The sequence below is a fragment of the Schistocerca piceifrons genome, chromosome X (assembly GCF_021461385.2).
Source record: "Schistocerca piceifrons isolate TAMUIC-IGC-003096 chromosome X, iqSchPice1.1, whole genome shotgun sequence".
NCBI lineage: Eukaryota > Metazoa > Arthropoda > Insecta > Orthoptera > Acrididae > Schistocerca > Schistocerca piceifrons.
The window spans coordinates 147,727,135-147,751,508 of record NC_060149.1 but is presented as its reverse complement, the minus strand read 5'-3'; the positions used below and the strand labels follow the sequence as shown (position 1 = coordinate 147,751,508).

At 43.2% G+C, this 24,374-nt stretch overlaps 1 protein-coding gene across 1 annotated transcript in view; it reads right to left on the bottom strand.

The window, feature by feature from the left end:
- The window catches only part of LOC124722226, a 113,328-nt gene that overhangs the window by 51,118 nt on the left and 37,836 nt on the right, over positions 1–24,374 (bottom strand). The window contains exon 2 of the mRNA XM_047247419.1: positions 12,666–12,931. Within this exon, the coding sequence (XP_047103375.1) occupies positions 12,666–12,931 (266 nt within the window). The remainder of the gene's footprint in view (positions 1–12,665; positions 12,932–24,374) is intronic.

Here is a 24,374-nt window from a genome sequence, read left to right as displayed (position 1 = left end):
AGGGGGTAGGAGCAGATGGGCAGAGGGGGTAGGAGCAGATGGGCAGAGGAGGGAGGAGCAGATGGACAGGGAGAGGGGCAGGAGGAGACTAGCCAATAGAAGACTAGAATAAATACATACCTAGGCAATGCCAGGAACTCAGCTAGTAATAATAATAATAATAATAATAATAAACAATACATCACCTGGATCTATTCAGAAATTCGTCAATGAACTTCATTTGCAGTGAAACTTTTTATGGTTTCTGGAAAGTTTTTGAAACTGGATGTGACGGAATAGTTGGTCCTTTTTCGGACGAAAGTAAGTAACTTAAGTCCAAAAAGCGGTCCACGTAAACGTCCAAGATTTTGGTTGACTTTGCAATAGCCTCAAACGAGCCTGGTCATAATGATCACTGCGTCGCACTTCTCTCGTGATTGAAGATGGTGTGTTCACCATGTACCGGAGTAGTGTCCAGATCGGCAGGAGTGTGGCGGTTCTTCGCTCCTCTGGGTTCTGGTCTTACCTTCTCTTGGATCTTTTCTTGTGCTTCTGGCGAGCAGTTTCCAAAATTTGAGCGATGTTTTTAAATTTATCCATCGCTGCATTACATCATTTTAAGGATTTAGTAACTGCTAAAGAACAGGTGACTGAAATTTCCAATTCTTCAGTGGGAACTGGTTGAATTGTAGCTGAAGTTTGATTTAACATATTCGTCATTAATGTGGTAAGAGACAGTAAATTCACAGAACTCACTGAGACAGTATCGGTCGAAGAATGTGGCAGTTATGCTTGTGGCAGCTCGCCATCCTCAGGGTCTCCTTCGACATTGGGTCTTCGTCTAATTACACTGAGTCACTCATTTTAATATGTAATTCAAGACATTGCTAGAGGCTACATGTTACACTGCGCCGAACAAGGTAACTTACTCGAGGGGCTTTCTGGTGTCATGTCTACACTATTCAATCCCTTGGAGCAAACTGAATGAGTTGTTCGTTCATGACCTTGACTTCGCAAGAGGATAGTGTCAGACTTGCAGCATACATAATACACTAAATGTAATGGTGCCTACTTGAAAATATTTCTGAGCACTGGCTGATGACTTGTTTCTGTATCTGTCTCTTGATGCCCACTTCGGAGGACACAGCTGCTTCTAACAACCAGTATAACAAATACGTGAAACACAAAAAACTCGCGAACGGTGACTACGCCATACACAGACTGGTAGCCGAATACTGTTCACAGCGACTAGGACGTCTGAAAGCCGGAAATAAGTAGGAGAAGAATTGAAATTTCCTGGCAGATTAAAACTGTGTGCCAGACCGAGACTCGAACTCGGGACCTTTGCCTTTCGCGAGCAAGTGCTCTACCACTCCTGAGCTACCGTGCCGGCGACCACCTGAGCTATCCAAGCACGACTCACGACCTGCCCTCACAGCTTCAATTCTGCCAGTACCTCGACTCCTACCTTCCAAACTTCACAGAGGCTCTTCTGCGAACCTTGCAGGACTAGCAGTCATGGAAGAAAGGATATTCCGGAGACATGACTTAGCCACAGCCTGGGGAATGTTTCCAGAATGATATTTTCATTCTGCAGCGGAGTGTGCGCTGATATGAAACTTCCTGGCAGTCTCGGTCCGGCACACAGTTTTAATCTGCCAGGAAGTTTCATATCAGCGCACACTCCGCTGCAGAATGAAAATCTCATTATGGAAAGGAGAAGAATTATTTGCCAAAATATGCAATCGGAAAGTCGCGTTTTCTACAAACACTAAAATACCACTTGCAGCCACGCTGTGGAATTACCCTCTTCGCTGCTGGGAACACCGGACCAAGTTCACATTCGACGACAGGTGGCTTCGTCCAGCGTCGATGTGACGGGTTGGTTTTTCCGTACATACATATTTCACAGGCTAATGTCTTGTCGATGCCACCACTCTGCTCTGTCAGTGGTTGTTTGTTTCAGTTCCACGTAAGTGTCACATCCTGTCCTCTTCTCAATGTCTTACAAATACTTTTTTCTAGGCCGCACTATTTCTTCGTTTCTGAGCATTTTCTGTTCAAAACTGATAATGATGAGAATGTTGTGTCTGATGAAATGGCCAATAAATACACTTCTGTCTTTTCCATTTCCTTTAATAATCCACACTCTTCGTTTAATTCCCGTAAGACTTGCATGTTGCTTTCTCCTTCCATCCAGCTCTTTCTTTCCCGTCATATACACATTTCAGCAGCTTCAAGTCGATTCTTTCACAGTTTACCAAGAGTCCAACTTTCATTTCCGTGCAGCAGTTTACTCCATACAAATGATTTTCTGAAATCTACATTTATGTGTGAATTTTTAAATTTTCCCGGCGAATTGACTGTTCAAAGAAATTTCGGGATTGCAGCCGGTCGTTGTTCAATACCTCGCACGATATTTCAACTGCACACCTGAAGATGACTGGCAGGTGTGCAGTTGAAATATCGTGCGAGGTATTGAACGACGACCGGCTGCAAGACCGAAATTTATATTTACATGTTTGCAGGTTAATTTGCTTTTCTTGGTCATACACTGAAGAGCCAAAGAAACTGGTACACCTGCCTAATATCGTGTAGGGTCCCCACGACCACGCAGAAGTGTCGTAACACGACGTGGCATGGACTCGACTAATGTTGAATTCCTGACACCATGAATCCTGCAGGGCTATCAAATGTTCAAATGTGTGTGAAATCTTATGGGACTTAACTGCTAAGGTCATCAGTCCCTAAGCTTACACACTACTTAACCTAAATTATCCTAAGGACAAACACACACACCCATGCCCGAAGGAGGACTCGAACCTCCGACGGGACCAGCCTCACAGTCCATGACTGCAGCGCCTTAGACCGCTCGGCAGGGGTATTCATAAATCCATAAGAGTACTAGGGGGTGGAGATCTCTTCTGAACAGCATGTTGCAAGGCATCCCCGATATGCTGAATAATGTTCATGTCTGAGGAGTTTGGTGGCCAGCGGAAGTGTAAAACTTCAGAAGAGTGTTCCTGGAGCCACTCTGCAGCAATTCTGGACGTGTAAAGTGTCGCATTGTCCTGCTGAAATTGCCCAAGTCTGTCAGAGTGCACTATGGACATGGATGGATGCAGGTGATCAGACAAGATGTTATGTACGTGTCACCTGTCAGAGTTGTATCTAGAAATATCAGGGGCCCCATATAACTCCAACCATTACAGAGCTTCCACCAGCTTGAACATTCCCCTGCTGACATGCAAGGTCCACAGGTTCATGAGGTTGTCTCGACACCCGCACACGTCCATCCACTTGATACAATTTGAAACGAGACTCGCCCTACCAGGAAACATGTTTCCAGTCATCAACAGTCCAATGGCGGTGTTGTCGGGTCCAGGCGAGGCGTAAAGCTTTGTGTCGTGCAGTAATCAAGGGCACATGAGTGGGCCTTCGGTTCCGAAAGCCCATATCGATGATGTTTGGTTGAATGTTTCGCACGCTGACATTTGTTCAAATTCAAATTGCTCTAAGCACTATGGGACTTAACTACTGAGGTCATCAGTCCCCTAGAACTTAGAACTACTTAAACCTAACTAACCTAAGGACATCACACACATCCATGCCCGAGGTAGGATTCGAACCTGCGATCGTAGCAGCAGCGCGGTTCCGGACTGAAGCGCCTGGAACCGCTCGGCCACAGTGGCTGGCTGGCACTTGTTGATGGCCCAGTATTGAAGTCTGCAGCAATCTGCGGAAGGGTTGCACTTCTGTCACATTGAACTATTCTCTTCATTTTTCGTTGGCCCCGTTCTTACAGGATCTTTTTCCGGCCGCAGCGATGTTGGAGACTTGATGATTTACCGGATTCCTGATTTGACGGTACATTGGTGAAATGATTGTGTGGTAAAATCTCCGCTTCATCGCTACCTAGGAGATGCTGTGTCCCATTGCTCGTGTGCCGAGTTAACTCTACGTTCAAACTCACTTAACTCTTGATAACCTGCCATATAGCAGCAGTAACCGTTCTAACAACTGCGGTAGACACTTGTTGTCTTATATAGGCGTAGCCAACCGCAGCTCCTTATCCTGCCTGTTTACATATCTCTGTATTTGAGGCCGGCCGGTGTGGCCGAGCGGTTCTAGGCGCTTCAGTCTGGAACCGCACGACCGCTACGGTCGCAGGTTCGAATCCTGCCTCGGGCGTGAATGTGTGTGATGTCCTTAGGTTAGTTAGGTTTAAGTAGTTCTAAGTTCTAGGGGACTGATGACCTCCGATTTTAAGTCCCATAGTGCTCAGAGCCATTTGAACCATTTCTGTATTTGAATACGCATTGCTATTCCAGTTTCTTTGGCGTTTCAGTGTAATTGCCTGTTTTTCCAAAGCAGTCCTTCTCTTCGCTTCCACTATGCATCTGTTTCCTCTGTGATTATACTACCTAGTTAACAAAATTTTTTCACCTGACCAATTTTGATGTCATCAGTTTTACATTGGTTTTATTTTTTTCATTTTTTTGCAGTTCTGCTGTTAATTTCGTATTCCGTTTGTTCACTTTTAATTTCCATATTTTATGAGTGTCTGATAGCACCTGCAGCATCATATTGATTTCTTTTTCGGAGTTTTTAACTATTTCGATGTAATCAGCGAATCTGATTCAGTATCTCTTTTCATCATTAGCTTTTATTCCATTTGTCTTATCCTTCATGATCAGATTGCCTTTCTCCTTGAAGACATTAAATAAATACAGAGATAGGGTCATCTTTGTCTAGCTACTTGTCTAATACTGGCCTCTTCCCTTACCTTACTGGAGTTTATTTTTGTGTCTTAGTTCTGAAACAGCTTATTTATCATTCTTCCGTCCATCTTATTCTCTTCGTAGTTCTAAAGAATAGCTTCCAGTTATAGTGCCAAACGTTGAGAAATTCGTGGTCTGACCGAGATACGATCTCACGACGTCTCAATTTCCACGCACACGCTAAACCATTAGACCACCATACCAGGCATATATACTCGTATACTCTTAGATGGCTCATCTATAAGTTTTGCTGGATGAGTTTGCGACTATGAAAATATGTGGCAAATATGACCGTATCTATTGACTTACAAGCTTGCTTTATTTACACCGCCAAGGGACCGCAGATCTTAGTGTTTCACATAAATTTCAAGTTGATACCTCCATCCGTTCTTGAGAAAAACTGGTCTTCACAGATGGATAGATAGACGATCAACAAACGACCAAAAACAAGATATATTTTTGAAGTGATATAATTACGGATTAACAATTTTCGGACTTTTTTCTTGTACTTATGCTCTGAAACCTTTCTTCTTGTCAAATTTTGTGATTATAGGTCAACGGGAAGTACACTATAGGTATTGATGAATGAGCTTGCGAATAGCAAAATATGCGACATAAATGACCATATCTTTTAACTACACTGACTTAGGAACTTAAATTTTGCACACCGCCAAGGTCTGACAATTTCTATTTGATACCGCTACCTGTTCCTGAGAAACAGGGGTCTTAACAGTCGCACGGGCTGATAGACAGACAGACGGATGGATAACAAAGTGATTCTACAAGGATTCCATTTCTACCGATTGAGGTACGGAGCCTTAAAATGAAAACAATTGGAACATTTGTTACCAAGTGAGGTGGCGCAGTGGTTAGCCGACTTCCTACCCCATCCTTCCCTAATCCGGTGGGACCGATAATCTCGCCGTTTGGTCCCTCCCCAAAACCAACCAAATCATTCGTTTTATAGAAGTCCGTAATAATAGATTACGGAGAAAATATTAAATCGTATTATTACAGTGTTGGCTGTACTTTGCTGTTACATTTTTTAATAATTTCGTTGTACATGCTCAAATTTTACAAGGTGTACAACTTTGCTTCCGCCGTTTTTTCCCAAACATTTGAGGCTTTAATGGAACAAATTGGTTACACATGTGTCATTCAGTGTATTTTCCATCGCTGGCCACTACTTTCTCCCATATTTCGGGCAGTGTACGAATCCCGCGTCGAAAAAATTGTTCATCTTTTAAAGCGATCAACGAATCGACACAATTTATGACTTCTTCATGAGATCGGAAGTCTTGGTCAGCGAGGCTATGCGTCATTGATCTAAACAGGTGATAGTCGAAGGGAGCAATGTCTGGAGAATACGGCGGATGGGGTAGAACTCCCCTTTTAACGTTTCCAAGTACGTTTTGATCTCTTTTGCAACGTGGGATCGAGCGCTGACGTGCTGCAAAATCACTTTATCGTGCCTCTCGCTATATTGCGGCCGTTTGTCTTTTAATGCTCTGCTCAAACGCCTTAATTGCGTTCGATAACGAGCACCTGTGATTGTTTCACTTGGTTTTAACACCTCATAGTACACGACGCCGAGCTGGTCCAACCAAACGCAGAGCGTGATCTTGGAGCCTTGAATATTCGGTCTGGCCGTTGACGTGGAAGCATGGACGGGATATCCCCATGATTTTTTGCGTTTAGGGTTATCGTAATGAACCCATTTTTCTTCCCCGGTTACAATGCAATGCAGAAATCCCTTCCGTTTTTGCCTCTGAAGCAACTGTACACAAACACACGAACGCCGTTCAACGTCCCTTTGTTTCAGCTGACGCGGGACCCAAGTTCCTTCTTTCCGAATCATGCCCATGGCCTTGAGAAGTTTATAAATGGCTTACTGTGTCACTCCCACTAAACGTGCCAATTCTTCTTGAGTTTGACGCGAGTCTTCACTCAGCAATGTCTCCAATTCTGAATCTTCGAAAACATTATCTCTTCCACCACTATGCCGGTCTACGACGTTAAAATCACCGTTCTTGAAGCGTTGAAACCACTCACAACACGCTCTTTCGCTAATAGCGTCCTTACCATACGTACTTGAGAGCATTCGATGAGACTCAGCAGCTGTTTTCTTCATACTGAAGCAAAACAGTTACACCTCCCGCAAATGACGAGAATTAGGCTCGTAAACTGACATTTTCAATCAAGAACAACTTTATGATGCAGACACAAATCGACTAATGTTTGAATGAGGTTATGTTGACCGAGGTCCAGGCTAACTGCCTGACGTCTGCGATCTGTTTCTTTCGACCGCTACTTGACATTGTCGCCACCTATCGGCAAACGGCGGAAGCAAAGTTGTACACCTTGTATGAAGTTCTACGCGACAAGCTCAGAGCCGAGGAGGCTAGCTCGGGGCCGGTGTACCAATTGTAAGATCAATAACGCGTACTGCAGATGAAGCGGAAGGCAGACCTCCAGGCGAGCGTTGCCACGTGGGGGAAGCTGAAGAGCAAACGCCACAGCGCTGCATAACAGGTTAGTATGAAGTAACACTTGGTAAACCGGGCAACACTGCAATAGTCAAAGGTTGCAGAAAGCCTCGAACTTGGCGGCCCACAATAATTACTGAATTGAGACAGCGAGGAAAGGAGCGCCGTCGAGATCAATAAGTGAGGCCAAAAGTCGATCATGCACCCAAAGCCACCTCGTCATAAGCTCAGCTTCGACTCTATAAATAACGAGGCTTTTGGAGCTCAAAGTCATATCTAGTAGTGCCGCCTTTCCCTCTGTGTCGCTAGAACCAGACAGAGTGACGGTCTGTCGAGTTGCCGTGAAATCACGACGGACTGATCGATGATTGCCCACCTGCTACCCACTTGCTGACTTCAACACCGATACGCAGCCAACCAGATTCAAACCACGCCCGTGGTCTGCCGTTGTTGCCTACTGGGTAATTGTGGATGAGGAGTGGTGTGTGGCCAGTCCTCCTCCACTGAGGGTCAATTGTGGATGATCTGCAAGCTGTCGTTCCACACCGCCCAGGCGTGGCACGTTTGCACAGCCCCCTGGAAGAGTCGTAAACGTCGACTGCAGTCTTGGCGCATGAACAGCGCCTAGTCTTGACGACAGCCGACGTCCTGGACCACACAGGTAGATGTCCTGACCTGAACATGCGATGGGCTGTCTACGAGAGCACTGAAATGTGAGCCGTACTATACTGCAAAACATCTGGACGGATGATGCCTAACTGTTGGCATGAGGCCGTTGACACAACACACAGCCGCAGCCTACTGAACTGTGGCTCTGATGTGACGACTCGCTGGGGTGTGTCATCACTTCTTCATGGCTCGTGCTTATGCGTGGCCACTGTCTGATGTACTGAGACACTGTGTAAATTCATTCCGGAAAGTAAATGTTATCACAGATACGGCTATGTCACTAACGCCTCCGGGCGTAAACTGGACCACTCTCCCTCACTTTGTGCCTTGCCTCTTACACACAGCGTGATCCCAGCCTCCCTGGTCGCAACATAGTGTTGATATTCGCCTGCGGTGATGGGTACAGCTGCCACAGCTCTTCTGTGTATTTCGCTACAATGTTGGGTACAGCCATCACAGGGCTGTTATTGGGATGTTGATAAATTTTTGGAGGTATTTCGTGTTGGTAGAGGTAAAACTATTTTAACAAAGGCATATTTATGTAAGAATGGATTTACAATTGAAGAACGTGTATGTTTATTTGATTTTTGAACTCTCCAGTAAAATACTCGTGGCGGCCGTGTAGAATATCTAAGACGTAACGTGTCAGAAAGCTGTCTTGTCAGACACAATGGACGCTAAGGCATGTTGTAGATGTTCCCCAATATCTCGTTCACAAATACCTTGTAAGGTGGACACATCTTCGCAAACCTCGGATGTCACCTCACATTTTATAATTCATAGACAATTAAAACTTTTTTGTAGGTAAATGAGTATTTAAAGCAGTTCTGAAATGAGCCCTATTTCATGTAGCATTTCAATGAAAAAAAGAGTCGCCGATAAGAAAAGGAAACTGTCATGAAGAACGTTGTGCTCATCGGCAAATTACGTGAAACCGTGTGGTGCAATCGGTGGAAACTATAGTGCGCGACGCAGGGACGCTAAAAACCGCTGGAGAGGATGCCGGAGCAGCATCAGTAACGTCACAATACAAGAACGTCTTAGAATGGCGACAGTGGTAGACGTGGGGTCGAATGATGGCAATAGAGTTGGGAATGTTGTAGAAATGTTGAAGTAATTAACAGTTTCTAACAGAATACTGAAGGCATAAAGTCGGCGTGATTATCGAACAAGAAAATTATCGAAGAAGTTTTGCTTTAACAAGGCGGTGAACAGAGTGCAATAATGTGCTTCAATCAATGGTAATGTTGCATTATAACAGTTGGTGCCGTAAAACATACGGTATAACTCAAAAGGAATAAGTGTAGGTCTATTATTTCACTTAATCATTTAGCTGCAAATCGATTCCAGGAACAGATAGACGTGCTCAAGCGGAGATCGCCACCATCTTAAACTTAACACGGAACAGAGTATACGCGTGTATAGCAGAACACTACTTCAGAGTAGTAGATGCATCATGAAACACAGTTTCATGCTAAAGATTCGTGAATTTCAATGATCAAGATTAATGACATGATTATTACGAATATATGACCGCCCATGGTAGCGGAGTGGTCAGCGCGACGGAATGTCATACCTAGCGGCACGGGTTCGATTCCCGGCTGGGTCGGAGATTTTCTCCGCCCAGAGAGTGGGTGTTGTGTTGTCCTTATTATCATCATTTCATCCTCATCGACACGCAAGTCGCCGAAGTGGCGTCAACTCGAAAGACTTGCACCAGGCGGACGGTCTACCCGATGGCGTTTACATTACGAATATCAGCCACCTTTACTGTTCTGTAATTGTTTTTATTATATATTTTATAAATCACTTACGATGAGTTCATTTCGGCATATTGCCATCATCAGTCACTAACGCTCTGTAATTCCGTAAGTAAGCAATGGTGTTAATATAATGGTCTGTAACCACGATTAGTAAAGGTATAATACATCGTTAGGTGTTTTTACCTTAGTAATACCGCTGCTGTCATGTCCTGTTTTTTTTTTTTTTTTTTTTAGTTGATTTCCATGTATGCTATTTTTCTGGCGGCTTGGAGAACAGTGGATCAGCAATATTGCATGTTTACATAGTTACCATTATAAATAAGTGATGTGTGGTAATTCAGTTGCGTTTTATTATTTATAATTATGTTTTATCTGGAATTCCATGATGATGGCGATGAGTCGAAATTGACTCATCGTGAATGATTTATATAAAAGAAAAAATTCCAGAGCTTGTGGGTGGCTGGTACTCGTAATTATCATGTCATTAAAAGACATATTATGGACTGCGAGCCCCAAAGAACAATAGATGAAGGTTAAGTTTGTGGGTCATAGGTGCTCGTATCATTAACAGTTCATTGCAGTCAAGTTATATGAACAGATATAAAAATCGGTTGGGCAAATAAAATTTAAAAACTAACATTTACCACAAAAGTTCAAAAAACCACAAAACTGCAGCAGTAGGCACGTTATAATTTTTTAATTTAAAAGTCCAAACGATTTTGCCAAATGAAGTGCCACGCGTTTGACTGGGTGCCACTGGGAATTTGACACGAGGGAACGCTAGGTTTGAAAGATGAATGCAGACTTCATTCGCATCAACTGTCAACTGAAAAATACGTCCGAATAAACGTAAACAAAATAATTACGTCTAGTTCTTTCACGATTGTAAGAGTGTCTGCCCTACAATACTGAAACACAGACATTTCCTTGTTTTAAATTTTTGTGCTGCAGTCTAGATAGCCTGCGTAAATACGACCCTGATTGTTCGCGCACTAAATACTCGAATGGAACGTGAAGAAGCCCCAATGAGTGGTACAACGTGACGGCCCATTTGACAGTGGTTTGCAGAACACAGATGTAGTTGTAGACGCCATGTGTAACGTATTACTATCTTTACGACGTTCCTCATGGAGCCATGTACGTTATCTCGCATTTCTAGCTGCTTCTCTCACAAAAAAATGATAAAAATTCAGAATTTCAGGGTCATCACCACCCCAAGCTCTTCCTAACCCTTTATAAAAAACGTAGCTGGAAAATTATTAGTTTAATTAATTTAATAATTTAATTACAAGTACGCAAATCTCTTTAAGTAACCAGATAAATAGCACTCCACGTCGTGCATGAAGCAACTTGATTAATTCAGGATTGGAAGTCTGAGTAAGTGGGTAAAATCAACAACAAAGAATTTATCTTTCACGTAGATTATTTATTGTATCTAAGTATTTGGTTGCACATCCTAACTACACATAACTGGTGCCTGACTGGAAAAATTTAAGTAAGAATTAGGTGAGAAAGTAACAGAGCACAATTTAACTACAGCAAGAAGAAACACAGAAAACGGGGGTGGGAGACAATGATACTATCATCTGCGTTGCATTCATACCATAAAAATATCTCAGTGAGATTCGCATTACGATTCGACGCATGCTCTATTCTGGACAGAGGTTTAACCAATGCAAGAGGTTGTGCGATAATTATTCAGCATACTAACTGCGGCTCCTGCTTGTAAACGGCCGAACTAGAGCACGTGGTGCATTCCGAATCAAACTGTTGTGCTGCTTTGTAGAAAGCGCACGAAAGAACAGATATGCTTGCAGAAATTATAGCTCATTAAACAAGCAAACTGTTAAAATGAAGCCTATTGCGGTGCAGTGGTGGACCAGAAGGGTCATTGATTACCAAACGCGTGGCACAAAATCGACACAAAGACAAAAGCAACTTCCACAAAATATAAGATTAAAAATCATTAAAAATCTTACTCGCTTCGACACAGTATTACACTCACGTACTACTGAAGTGATCCTAACCAGCTTTTCCTATGGTTCAAATGGCTCTGAGCACTATGAGACTTAACTTCTGAGGTCATCAGTCCCCTAGAACTTAGAACTACTTAAACCTAACTAACCTAAGGACATCACACACATCCACGCCCGAGGCAGGATTCGAACCTGCGACCATAGCAGCAGCGCGGTTCCGGACTGAAGCGCCTAGAACCGCTCGGTCACCGCGGCCGGCAGCTTTTCCAAATCAGATTTACCGTTTGAAATTCTACTTCATCGTTGTTCAAAATGAACAAAGTAACTTACACACTTTTAACTCAAACACCCAAAAATCACCTGTTTAAAGCAATATAATTACGGCACATTCATAAAAATAACTCGCTTCACACGCTAAAGTTCTTAAGTATTTCAACAGTTAAACATAACGAAGTCCTAACACAACCTGCTTCCTATCACGTGACACCCCCCTTAAGAGCTACGATCCGTACTCACCAAGCGTTCACCGAAGAGTGCCGCTTTCTGTTTCGAGATTACCTAGCTCCCGGTGCAGCGAAAGCTACCAGAGGGGTAGCCCTCCATCACCAACCTCACAGACGAAAACAGCCTTCGACTAAGATGGGTAAACCTCTCTGTCCAGGTAATGGAAACCTAAGCTGCTCCCAGCAGACGATGACCAACTCAGCATTTCCCACAAAACAAAACCGAAACGCCACATCAAAACACACATATAATATTCAATAGGCCTCTTTTTAGTGCTCAGTCTTTCTGGAAGAGTTCATGAATTGAGCTAAAATCAGGTAGTAAAGTGAATAAGTTATAGTACAACGTGATGACCCATTTGACAGTGGTTTGCAGAACACAGATGTAGTTATAGACGTAGAATAGCGCAGGGATCCCGGTCGCGGGTGGAGACCTCGGGCGACTCTACGACATTGAGGACGAGACTGGCAGCATTTTAACACAAGAAGAGCGTGTTTAGTGTCTGACCTGTTGATGACCTTGGTGCCCATGGCAATGCGCGGCTTCTGCGCCGACGCGGCGATGGAGGAGCGCTTGCTGTCGCCGGCGTACAGCAGCAGGCCCGCATCGCCGGGCTCCGGCGTGGGACACGAGCTCTTGTAGCCCGAGTCGATCGAGTTTGAGCCCGCGTAGCCGATAGAGTCCTTGTCTGCGTTGTCCAGCCTCTGCGCCGTCGAGCGGCCAGACGGTGCGCCGACCGGCGGCCCCAACTCTTGATCCGAATCACACGCGTCCTGCAAATAATTTACTTCTCGGTAATACTTCTTTGACCAAAGAGGAGTAGGATCATAGGGCTCTCTCTTCACATTTAACTAGTTCAAATGGTTCAAATGGCTCTGAGCACTATGGGACTTAACATCTGAGGTCATCAGTCCCCTAGAACTTAGAACTACTTAAACCTAACTAACCTAAGGACATCACACACATCCATGCCCGAGGCAGCATTCGAACCTGCAACCGTAGCAACAGCGCGGTTCCGGACTGAAGCGCCTAGAACCGCTCGGCCACACCGGCCGGCATTTAACTAGTCATTCTACATATTTTAAATTACGTTAATTATGATACATTATGTTGGTTGGTTGGTTTGGAGGAGGGGACCAAACAGCGAGGTCATCGGTCCCATCGGATTACGGTAGGATGGGGAAGGAATTCGGTCGTGCTCTTTCAAAGAACCATCCCCGCATTTGCCTGAAGCGATTTAGTGAAATCACGGAAAACCTAAATCAAGATGGTCGGACGCGGGTTTGAACCGCCGTCCTCCCGAATGCGAGTCCAATGTGCTAACCACAGCGCCACCTCACTCGGTAACAAATGAGTAATTTAGAAATGACCTTAATGGCTGTCAACGTTTATCTTTTAGCAGCCGTATTAAACCTTTAGCATGTCTATATCGTGCAGCAGTGTGACTGAAAGTGTATTTCTTGTGTCAGATTAACAGTGCAAAATACACGATGTATCAAAAACAACCATCCGATTTGGCACATATGTATTTCTGAAACCAATAAACGTATTCAATGAATTTCGTTTTTCGATGAACGGGAAACTCAAAAAGTTTTTTTTCTCATACCTATGCATAGGTGTTCAATGTGTCCCCCTTGAGATACACGTCATATGTCAATGCAGTATTCAAACTGCATGCGGCAAGCCGGCCGCGGTGGTCTAGCGGTTCTAGGCGCTCAGTCCGGAACCGCGGGACTGCTACGGTCGCAGGTTCGAATCCTGCCTCGGGCACGGATGTGTGTGATGTCCTTAGGTTAGTTAGGTTTAAGTAGTTCTAAGTTCTAGGGGACTGATGATCACAGATGTTAAGTCCCATAGTGCTCAGAGCCACTTTAACTTCCAGATGTCAATGTGGCGGTGCCCCATCCTGTTTGTAAATGAAATCGTTCGAATCAGTCTCCAACTGTGGGAAAAGAAAGTTCTAAAGCATAGCGAGATATGTGCTTTCTGTAATAGTGTTATCGGCAAAGAAAAATGGACCATACACCTATTCCTCTGAAACTGCACAAAACACATTAAATTATGGAGAGTCCCTCTCATGTTGTACAACTTCATGTCGTTGTTCCGTACCCCATATTCTCACATTATGACAGTTCACCCTTCAATTTCAATGGAATGTTGTCTCGTCACTAATCACTAAGCGTGGAAGAAAACTGTCATCCTTCTGCTTGCCAAGACGAAATTACAGAACTCAACAAGGTGCTGTTTGTCACCTTCACAAAGCGCTTGCAGTAGCTGAATTTTGTAAGGTTTCATATGTAAACATCGACGCAACACACGCCAGACGGACAACGGGGGCATGTTGAGCTGTCGGGTTGCACGGCGAACGGATTTCTGCGGGCTCCTTGCAAAACTATGGCGGATGCGTTCGACGACTGTGTCAGACACTCGGGGACGTCCCGGCGATTTGCCTTTACACAAACAACCGGTTTCTCGGAATTGTTCATGCCATCGTCAAATCCTCTATGCTGTAGGAGGATCCACACTATACCTAGTACGAAAGTCACGCTGAACAGTTATTACTGACTCGCACTGCGCAAAACGTAGCACACAAAACGCTTTCTGTTGTCTCGACACCATTTTTACTGGAACTGCTGCTACCTAGCGGGAAGCATGGAAAACTTCGAGAGTTTGCTCTTTCCAATAGTACTTTGTTCACGCACATGTCTCAAATAACATAATAGTTATGATTTTTTTAAAGCGGATGATTCATTTTGATACACCCTATATAATATCACAGAATCAGTTTATTAATTCCTTTTAAATCGATCTGACTTAAATCAGTTAGAGGTCCGGAACGATACTGCTGAAATTGAGGGTGCTTGCAATATTGGGTACATGCAGCGTCTGGTCGCTAACATAAAGGAAAAGACCTTGCTAATCTACCACCAGACGTCTGTATCATGTGCTAACATCAACTACGATTTCAAGTATCTATTCGGGTTCTTTTGCTCACTTTGTGTATTTCATCATCAAGTAATTTCGGCGTTCCATTCACTCACGTGATCCAGAGTAGACACAGTTATACAGGGCGAAAAGTATTTAAACCGACAAACTCTGGGAGGTTGTAGGGAACATCAAAACAAATATTTTTCCCTAATGTCATTCTTTCCTATGATGAGTATTTAAACCGTAGAGGAAGATTTCTCTGGTCGCAAATTAATTAAACCAACAAACACTTTTCCATTTTTTTATGACCAAGAGACAACACATTAACGCAACCCAATATCAATTACATTAGATTTTCAAAAATGCCTCCATTGACACGTAAACAAAGGTTACACCGTCGTATCATGTTCTGTCTGACACTGGCAAAAACCCCAGGAGTATCCTGAATTGTTCCTGCTGCTGCTACTATCCGGGCAACCAGATCCTCTTCTGATGCAACAGGAGTTGCGTAAACAGGATTGCACATCTAGCCCCGCACAAAAAAAGTCCAGAGGGGACATATCTGGGGATCGAGCAGGCCATGGTACAGGACCACCTCTGCCAATCCACGTTTCTGGGAACCGTCGGTCCAGGAATCGACGCATACGACGACGGAAATGTGCCGGCGCCCCGTTATGTTGGAACCACATGCGTTGTCTTGTTGGGAGCGGGACGTCTTCCAGCAATTCTGGCAATGCTCTGGCGAGAAAATTGTAATAGTGCCTGCCATTTAATGGCCTAGGTAGCAGATACGGCCCAATTAAACAGTCCCCGACAACACCGACCCACACATTAACGAAGAACTGCACTGATTGAAGGATCCCGCTCCACATGCTGCAAGACAGCTTCCTCAAATTGCAGCGTTCTTACCGTGCGACGGCGTCCCTGTCCAGGTAATATGTTAAACGGCCCGGTCTCACGCAGACGTTGGTACACAGCAGCAACGGTCGTACGATGCGGGATACGGCGATTAGGATATTGTTGTTTATAAACCGGCTGTGCAGCTCGTCCGTTGTGGTGCGCTACGTAGTACGCACCAACCATACCAGTGTACTCACTCCAGGTGTATCGCTCCACTAGTAAACAGAGACAATGCACTACTACACTGGTGGACATCAGTTGCCTACAACTGAAGAGCGTAATACGCCCTCTAACAACTGACGAGCGTAATACGGCCTCCACCGGTTTAAATAATCCTCATAGGAAAAAATGACATTAGGGAAAAATATTTGTTTTGATGTCCCCTACAACCTCCCAGAGTTTGTCGGTTTAAATACTTTTCACCCTGTATACCGTATTGACAGGAACAATCTGAGATTTTTTACGATAGCGAATTAGTGTCATAGATTATTTCAGTATGTATAACTCGAATGACTGGTGAGGTATACATGATAAAAGCCAGTCTATAGTTTTGCAGTGCTTGTTAATTACCCAGTCTGTCTTCGTGTAAGGTCAGTGCGAAAGTGCTCTAAATGATTACGTAGCCTGTGTCTGAGACGGAACGTGGGAACCAGCCCGGTATTCACCCAGTGGAATGTGAGAAATCGCCTAAAAGACACATCCAGGGGGGCCGGCACACCGACCCCTCGTCGTTAATCCGCAGGGGGGATTCGATCCGGGGACATTAAGGGACGATAGATGAGGGCAGCCTGTATGATTTTTGCTAAAAGAAAAGATCCGTGTAAGTGCTCACTTCAGATCATTCCCATGAAATTTATTTCCTCGGCTACATGGTAAATGCCATCAAAGTAATTTTTAAAAAAAGTCAGGTGCTCTAATAGAAAGTTACCCATTTGCCATTCTGCATTTCCCAACGAAAATCTGCAATAGATGAGTAATATCGGTAAAATGTATGTATGTACGGGCGGGTCTCTAGGGTAAGACGAGTGCGAACGAGACAAATGGACAGAAGTAGATTAGGTGTTTATTATTTCAAAAGTAATTGTCAAAACTGTTAATACATTTATCCGACTGTGAGACAAGACGGTCAATGCCTTCATGGAAAAATGACTGTAGTTTCCTACTGAACCATAATTGTACCCGGGCGCGCACCTCTTTATCTGAAACCAAGCGACGGCCACGAACGTGTTTCTTCAGGGTGGAAGCCGCATGCGGAGGGATCGGGACTGTATGGAGGACGTGTAAGGACCTCCCAGCGAAACTTCTGTAGCGCAGTCGAAACAACCTTGCCAATATGTGGGGCTTTATCCTGCAACAAATGTTGCTGTCTGCCAACATTGCTCTGCCAACATTCCTGGGGGTTTCGACTTGAGGGCGCCCATCAATTTCCGCAAAGTGTCCACGTACCGCTGTGCGTTAATTGTAGCGCCGTGTTCCAGAAAGTCAATGGTCAACGGACACTTGCAGTCAAAGAAAGAGGTCATCATGATCTTCCCGGAGCTGGCATGTCTAACTAGCGGAAATTTTCCTTAGTTATAATTATCCAAATGTACAATAAAATTATTATATGATGATTTAGGCAACGAAAACTTACTACAATGTTTAATATGTAATCAACAGGGGAATCAAACTTCTTCAAATGTCTCGTATCATTTACAAAATATATTTGTTTCTCTGTGACGTTTTGTGTATTTCGTCACTCGTACGTGATAAAAAGACGAGAGATGAAAATTAAAATTTCTTGTGACAAGATAGAACATTCAGAACTGTGTAAGTGTTTAAGGAAGAATATGAAAGCCAACATACAAAAATACAATGAAAACACCACAAAATTAGCGTTAGAGAATAAAAGGAGCTGCAAGAAAGCTAAACAAAAGCTTATGATTGGTAAAAACGAAATCATTGCAATTGACGATGTTAATGGGCGCATAATGGAAAAGGAAGTAATTCTAAAGCATGTAAAGAATTTCTATAGTAAATTGTATGAAAGAACACATGAACCACTAGGAAAACCTTACGCAGATGGTGATGAAGTCCCCAAAATCCTCCCCGAAGAAATACGAAAAGCTATAAACGAGATGCAGAATGACAAAGCAGGGGGCCATGATGGTCTGACAATTGACATACTGAAGCTTACAGGGGAGGAAACAGAAAAACATCTGGCTAAAATCTTTACTTCTAGTATACAGAATGGCAACACCCCAACCTGCTGGAACAGATGGCTCTGAGTACGATGGGACTTAACTTCTGAGGTCATCAGTCCCCTAGAACTTAGAACTACTTAAACCTAACTAACCTAAGGACATCACACACATCCATGCCCGAGGCAGGATTCGAACCTGCGACCGTAGCAGTCGCGCGGTTCCAGACTGTAGCGCCTAGAACCGCTCGGCCACCCCGGCTGGCCCCTGCTCGAACAAAGCAAACATAATCTTGCTACATAAAAAGGGAAGTATTCACGATCTGAAGAACTACCGCTCCATTAGCTTACTTTCTGTTATGTATAACGTGTTCACTAAAGTCATGATAAGTCGCATTAAAATGGTAGTGGAGACTGCACAGCCCATAGAACAAGCAGGATTCCGCAGTGGTTTCAGTACAATTGACCATATAAACACACTGCGTGAGGTAATTAGTCGAGCAAATGAGTATGAAATGCCACCATGCATAGCCTTCATTGACTTCGAAAAATCCTTTGATTCTGTCAGCCACATTGCAGTCATACAAGCACTGGCCGAGCAAGGAGTGGAAACAAAATATATAAACATATTGTGCAACATTTATGACACGTCTGTAGCATCTACCAACATAGGAAAAAACAAGTGCGAATTTCCCATTGGAAAAGGAGTAAAGCAGGGCGATCCTATATCGCCGAAGTTATTTATACCAGTTCTCGAGATGGCTACGTCCAAAATTATTTGGAACAACAGAGGAATAAGGATAAATGGTAAAAGGCTCACTAACCTGAGATTTGCACCATAGAGTGGTCCTAGCTAACAGTAAGATGGAAATGCAGTCCTCTATAAAAGACTCAACAGATCGTTGTCAGAAAGTTGGAATTAAAATAAATCACTCTAAAACTAAGGTTATGCATAATAAGTGTGTAGCTGCAGGACAAGTAACACTGAAGGATAACATCGTAAACAATGTTACAGAATACGTTTATCTGGGGCAGTTAATTGATACAGCCGGCCGCGGTGGTCTAGCGGTTCTAGGCGCTCAGTCCGGAACCGCGCGACAGCTACTGTCGCAGGTTCGAATCCTGCCTCGGGCATGGATGTGTGTGATGTCCTTAGGTTAGTTAGGTTTAAGTAGTTCTAAGTTCTAGGGGACTGATGACCACAGATGTTAAGTCCCATAGTGCTCCGAGCCATTTGAACCATTTTTTAATTGATGCAAAAGGGGATTTGAAACCTGAAATTATTCGTCGAATTAAACTGGGTTGGAGGGCTTACGGAAGGAATGCAACAGTTTTCAAATCTAACTTGCCAGTCTACGTAAAGAAGTTTTTGATCAGTGTATCCTACCGGTTTTAACGTACGGGTTTGAAACTTGGTCTTTAAATGAATTTTACAAAAGGAGACTTAGTACTGCTCAGAGAGCTATGGAAAGGTCAATGTTAGGTCTCACTAAGAAAGATCGACAAAAAAGTGAAGACATTCGAGCAATAACAGGAGTGAAAGATATTATAGAACGGGTTAAGACTCTAAAATGGCAGTGGGCAGGACATATTGCACGAACGAAGAATGGAAGGTAGACAGAATCAGTTTTAGAGTGGAGTCCCAGAGAAAAACGAAGACCACCAGGGAGACCACCTGATTGCTGGGATAAGGAACTCAGGAAAGTTGCGGACTTCAACTGGCAGAAGACAGCAGCGGACAGAGATGCATGGAAAAACCTCTTAAATGTATTTAATAACTTAAAGATGCTACATCTTGTATAGATTGAATTAGCTGAACAATAAATAAATAAAACGTGGTTACTATCTGTCCAGATACATTTACAAGCAGTGCTGGTCGTTGTTGCGAAAGCCTCAGCGGTAAGGTTTGTACAGAGCATAACTGGATGCATACGTGTATGAATACAAGGTAAAAAAAAATTAAATATGACATTGGGCATTAAATGTAACTTTGGATTTCTTTCGATGTTACGATATCTATCATACTGCCTTTTGTTAAAGAAACTGGGCATTTTAAGTTGGTAATTACTAAATAAAATTACGCCATGGAACTTTGTTAAACAAGTGATTTGAGTCGTAATAAGTATGAGTCGATGCCGTATTTTACAATAACCAATCTGCGACAATGTACTAATCACAGGTCAAAAGGAACAGATCGAAAGAAAGAGTACGCGATATTTTATTATAAATGCTGCAGCAAACAGTGTAGCCACCAAAGTGACAGCGAAATCGATTACAAAGTGCAAACTGTTGCGTGTCTCATAATTTTCAGATGACCTGAAGGTGACAGTTTTTTAATTAATTATCAGCTTCACAGGCCTAGAGCTAGAAATATAATAAACTATAGTAGTAATATTTATTTTAGCGGTGAACAAATGCAGTTTCATTAGCACGAAAACAACCACCAGATTTATGTAAGTCTCTGCAGGTTCCTAGCTATATAACTTCTTGTACACCACATGATGACATACCCTATAATTGCCTGCATCGGGCAACGGAAAAAATGAACTGCAGTACATCACTTGCCAACTGATTTACATGGCGAATATGAAAGCGCCATTAATAACTTCCCAGACAAAAAGTGAACACAAGTTGTCGTAAATTACGAGCTGAGATTTCAAGAAAAGAACGCCAAAAACAGCTGCAGAGGAAAGATTAACAGTAATTACAACACATCGTAGAATAAATTAACTCGAGATATGATTTACGTAATTCGCACGCGATCGATAGTCTATCCCGCGATAAATTTCTCGAACTAGATATGGATTATAGCAATAGAAACAGAGTAACAATCCTCATTGCCTATCTCAACAGTAGCTACTTCGGTATATTAGCTATTGTAAAGAGTATTGCGACGATTGTCCAGACAGCTGTCTTTTTTGAGAATGAGTCAACGGAGAGATTTGTAGGGACCTGCAGTTTCGGTAATTCGGTCAGAGATACTTCTCTGGAGAAAGATAGAGAGAGTGTACTGTAGTGTGTGTGTGTGTGTGTGTGTGTGTGTGTGTGTGTGTGTGTGTTTGTGTGTTTCGACGCTCACTGGTTTTAGCACGTGCTGTGTGGAGCGGTTGTCAGACAGATTTCATCTTCAGCAGAGGACTACCGTTGATACTCAATTACAGGGGTTTGTGACGAAACGATTAATCGTGAGACGATAAAACTAGGTTATTATCGTATGCTGTAACTCTGAAGCCACCGATTAGAAGAACGAATTCACGACGTTGCTTGGAATTACGCAACACTATCTTCACATGTACGTGAAATAGTGGAAGATGATTTCAAGATGTGGTAAGTCACGCTGCATGATATGAAACTCAGGTGGATGTATGTGGCGCTGGGAGATGCCTAGCTAACTCAACTTATGTCAGTGTGTTGTAATGATGGCAAAGTTAATGATGGTGGTCATGGAAATATTTTACACAGGAGCACCCCTCTCAAAGTTTGACAACAGTTTGAAAAGGGATGTTTCTTTTATCAGCGTGATACAATTTATTTCAGAAACCAAGGGCTATAGCATAATGTTTCGAAGGCAGTTTGACGGACTAACTGCACTGTCTTGCTCAAAATACACAAAGGAATTCCTTGATACTTCTTTAGCATGAACGGTTGCGTGCCAGGTCAGTTCGCCCAGAAATTTAGCAAAAGGTATCCAGTATGATTGAGTTCTATTTTTCTCTGTTATTGTTTTATCCCCCTCACCCCAAATGGGCGGGGATAGATTACCAGTGGCACAAAAAACCCACACTTTTCAGATAATGGGTTTAAAAACACATAATGTCGAAACAGTATAATGAAAAAGGTAAAACATTTACAGAGGAAATTCATTCGTGGTATTAAAAGCAAATTAAACTTAACTTTCTTTGTTTTCAATTAAATACAAAAAATACAGGTAAAAGAAGAGACTGAAAGGTGAAGATGAAGCACTATAGATATACTAAATGTTGAAGGTCCTACACTGGGTACGAACTGTTAGTGGCTGGAACGTTGGACGTACTGTAGGTCTGCTGAATGTGCATATTAACATGGTTGAGACGAACAATAGTAAAGAAATTGCATCTTTTGTATTTCAGAAATCAAGAAAATTCTTTCTCAAAGATTAGATGCTGTAATAGTTGAAATAGGAGCCCTAGCAGCTATTAATTACATTGCTGACATGTTTGTGCAGACCACCAACATGTGACTCTCATGCATATCTATATTAGCAAACGGCTCTCCCGGTTCTGGGTACACAGTCCCAGTTGCAGATTAATTATCTAACAACCTATAGGGAAAAAAAGGAGGAAGATTAAGGTTAACGTCCGTTGACAACGAGGTCCTTATGGACGGAACACAAGCTCGGAGTGTTTGTTTTTTAGGATGGGGAAGCAAATAGGCCGTGTCTTTTCCAAGGAAAAATCCCGGAATTTGCCTGGAGTGATTTACGGGAATCACTGAAAACTTAAATCTGGATGTTCGGAAGCGGATTTGATCCGTCATCCTCTCGAATGCGAGTACCATTTCATATTGGGGCAACAAAAATCTTATTTTCAATGTTTCGTATAATTATTAACGGTATTTAAAAATGTGAAATGATGTCGTAATTACTCACAAAGAGGAATAATATTTTAAAGGTTTGACACAGTGAAGCCGCGTGGAGTGGCCACGCGGTTTGAGGCGCCATGTCACGGATTGCGCGGCTCCTCCCGCCGGAGGTTCGAGTCCTCCCTCGAGCATGGGTGTGTGTGTTGTTCTTAGCATAAGTTAGTTCAAGTAGTGTGTAAGTCTAGGGACTGATGGCCTCAGCAGTTTGGTCCCTTAGGAATTCACACGCATTTGAACATTTTGACACAGTGAGCACTATGGGATTTAACTTCTGAGGTCATCAGTCCCCTAGAACTTAGAACTACTTAAACCTAACTAACCTAAGGACATCACACACATCCATGCCCGAGGCAGGATTCGAACCTGCGACCGTAGCGGTTGCGCGGTTCCAGACTGTAGCGCCTAGAACCGCTCGGTCACCCCGGCTGGCAGTGAAACAAGGATCATAGTTAGAAACCGTATATACAAGTAAGCCCTGAGGCAGCTTAACTCACGGCACGTAAATTACCCAGACACCCAGTATTCAAGAATGAGTGCGCCTAAAGACTCTCAACAAACTTTACATATGATTTCAAATCCTTAAGAAACTTGTTTCCTCTGACACTCTAGAAAAATAATGAAAGGAAAATTTTTATTGCTTGCTACATTTTCGCTTTTCATGCAGTGAAACTACAGCATGAGGCATGGTATTTTAATTTATTACTTCTTCACTACTAACTCTACTAGCAACACATCTGCAGACAGTATCCACATATACTACTGAATGTACTAACAATATTATGTCGTTGTTCGACACACAGTTTAGCAGATATTATGTCAAAAACATTGAGATGCGTGAAAAGTTAGCTTTTGCTTAAAATGGCGCGCGTACTACCCACACCATACTCATCTAGTGTTTGACAACGAGAGCGCTTAGTGACTTCCAGTAAGTTTTAATCATAACTTCATATATTTTCTAATTTAAAACATCGGGGGGTGGGCCTTTCAGCTGTATTTTGTAGGAGCTCATAAAGCTCCTTATTATACAGGGTGATTATAATTAAACTTCCAGTTTCAAAACGCTGTAAAAAAAAGACACTGCTCAGAATGACGTTAAATTTGAACGAAACATTGTCGAAGGACGGGGAAATGTTTCGCAAACAACAAAAAAAAAATTACCACTATATGGCAGTGTAAGTGGCAGAATACGCAAAGTAAAAGACGCAGGGTACACGGTTGTTCCTCAGATTACCTCTGAGCCTGTGGCTATCTCAATGCAGGATCGCGCGCTGCTGGTAAAGCTCTTTTACAGGATAGGTGACTTTGCTGCGCCAGCAACTCCGCAGAAGTTCCGGACACTCAAGGGCATGAAAAAGGGCGTTGGCCCCATGAGTGCCAAGTGCCTGGAGAAAATAATTATGAAATTCGAAAAAAAAGTTCTTTTGAAGTGCAGTGTGGCAAAGGGAGGAAAATAATTGATCCGACGTCAGTAGATGATGTGGTCGCAGCATTGCATGTGGGGGCCGGGCGGTAGTGTGCAAACATGCAGTGCACGAACTCTGGATGTGCCTGTGAACACGGTGCATAAAATTCTATGAAACATCCTGCAT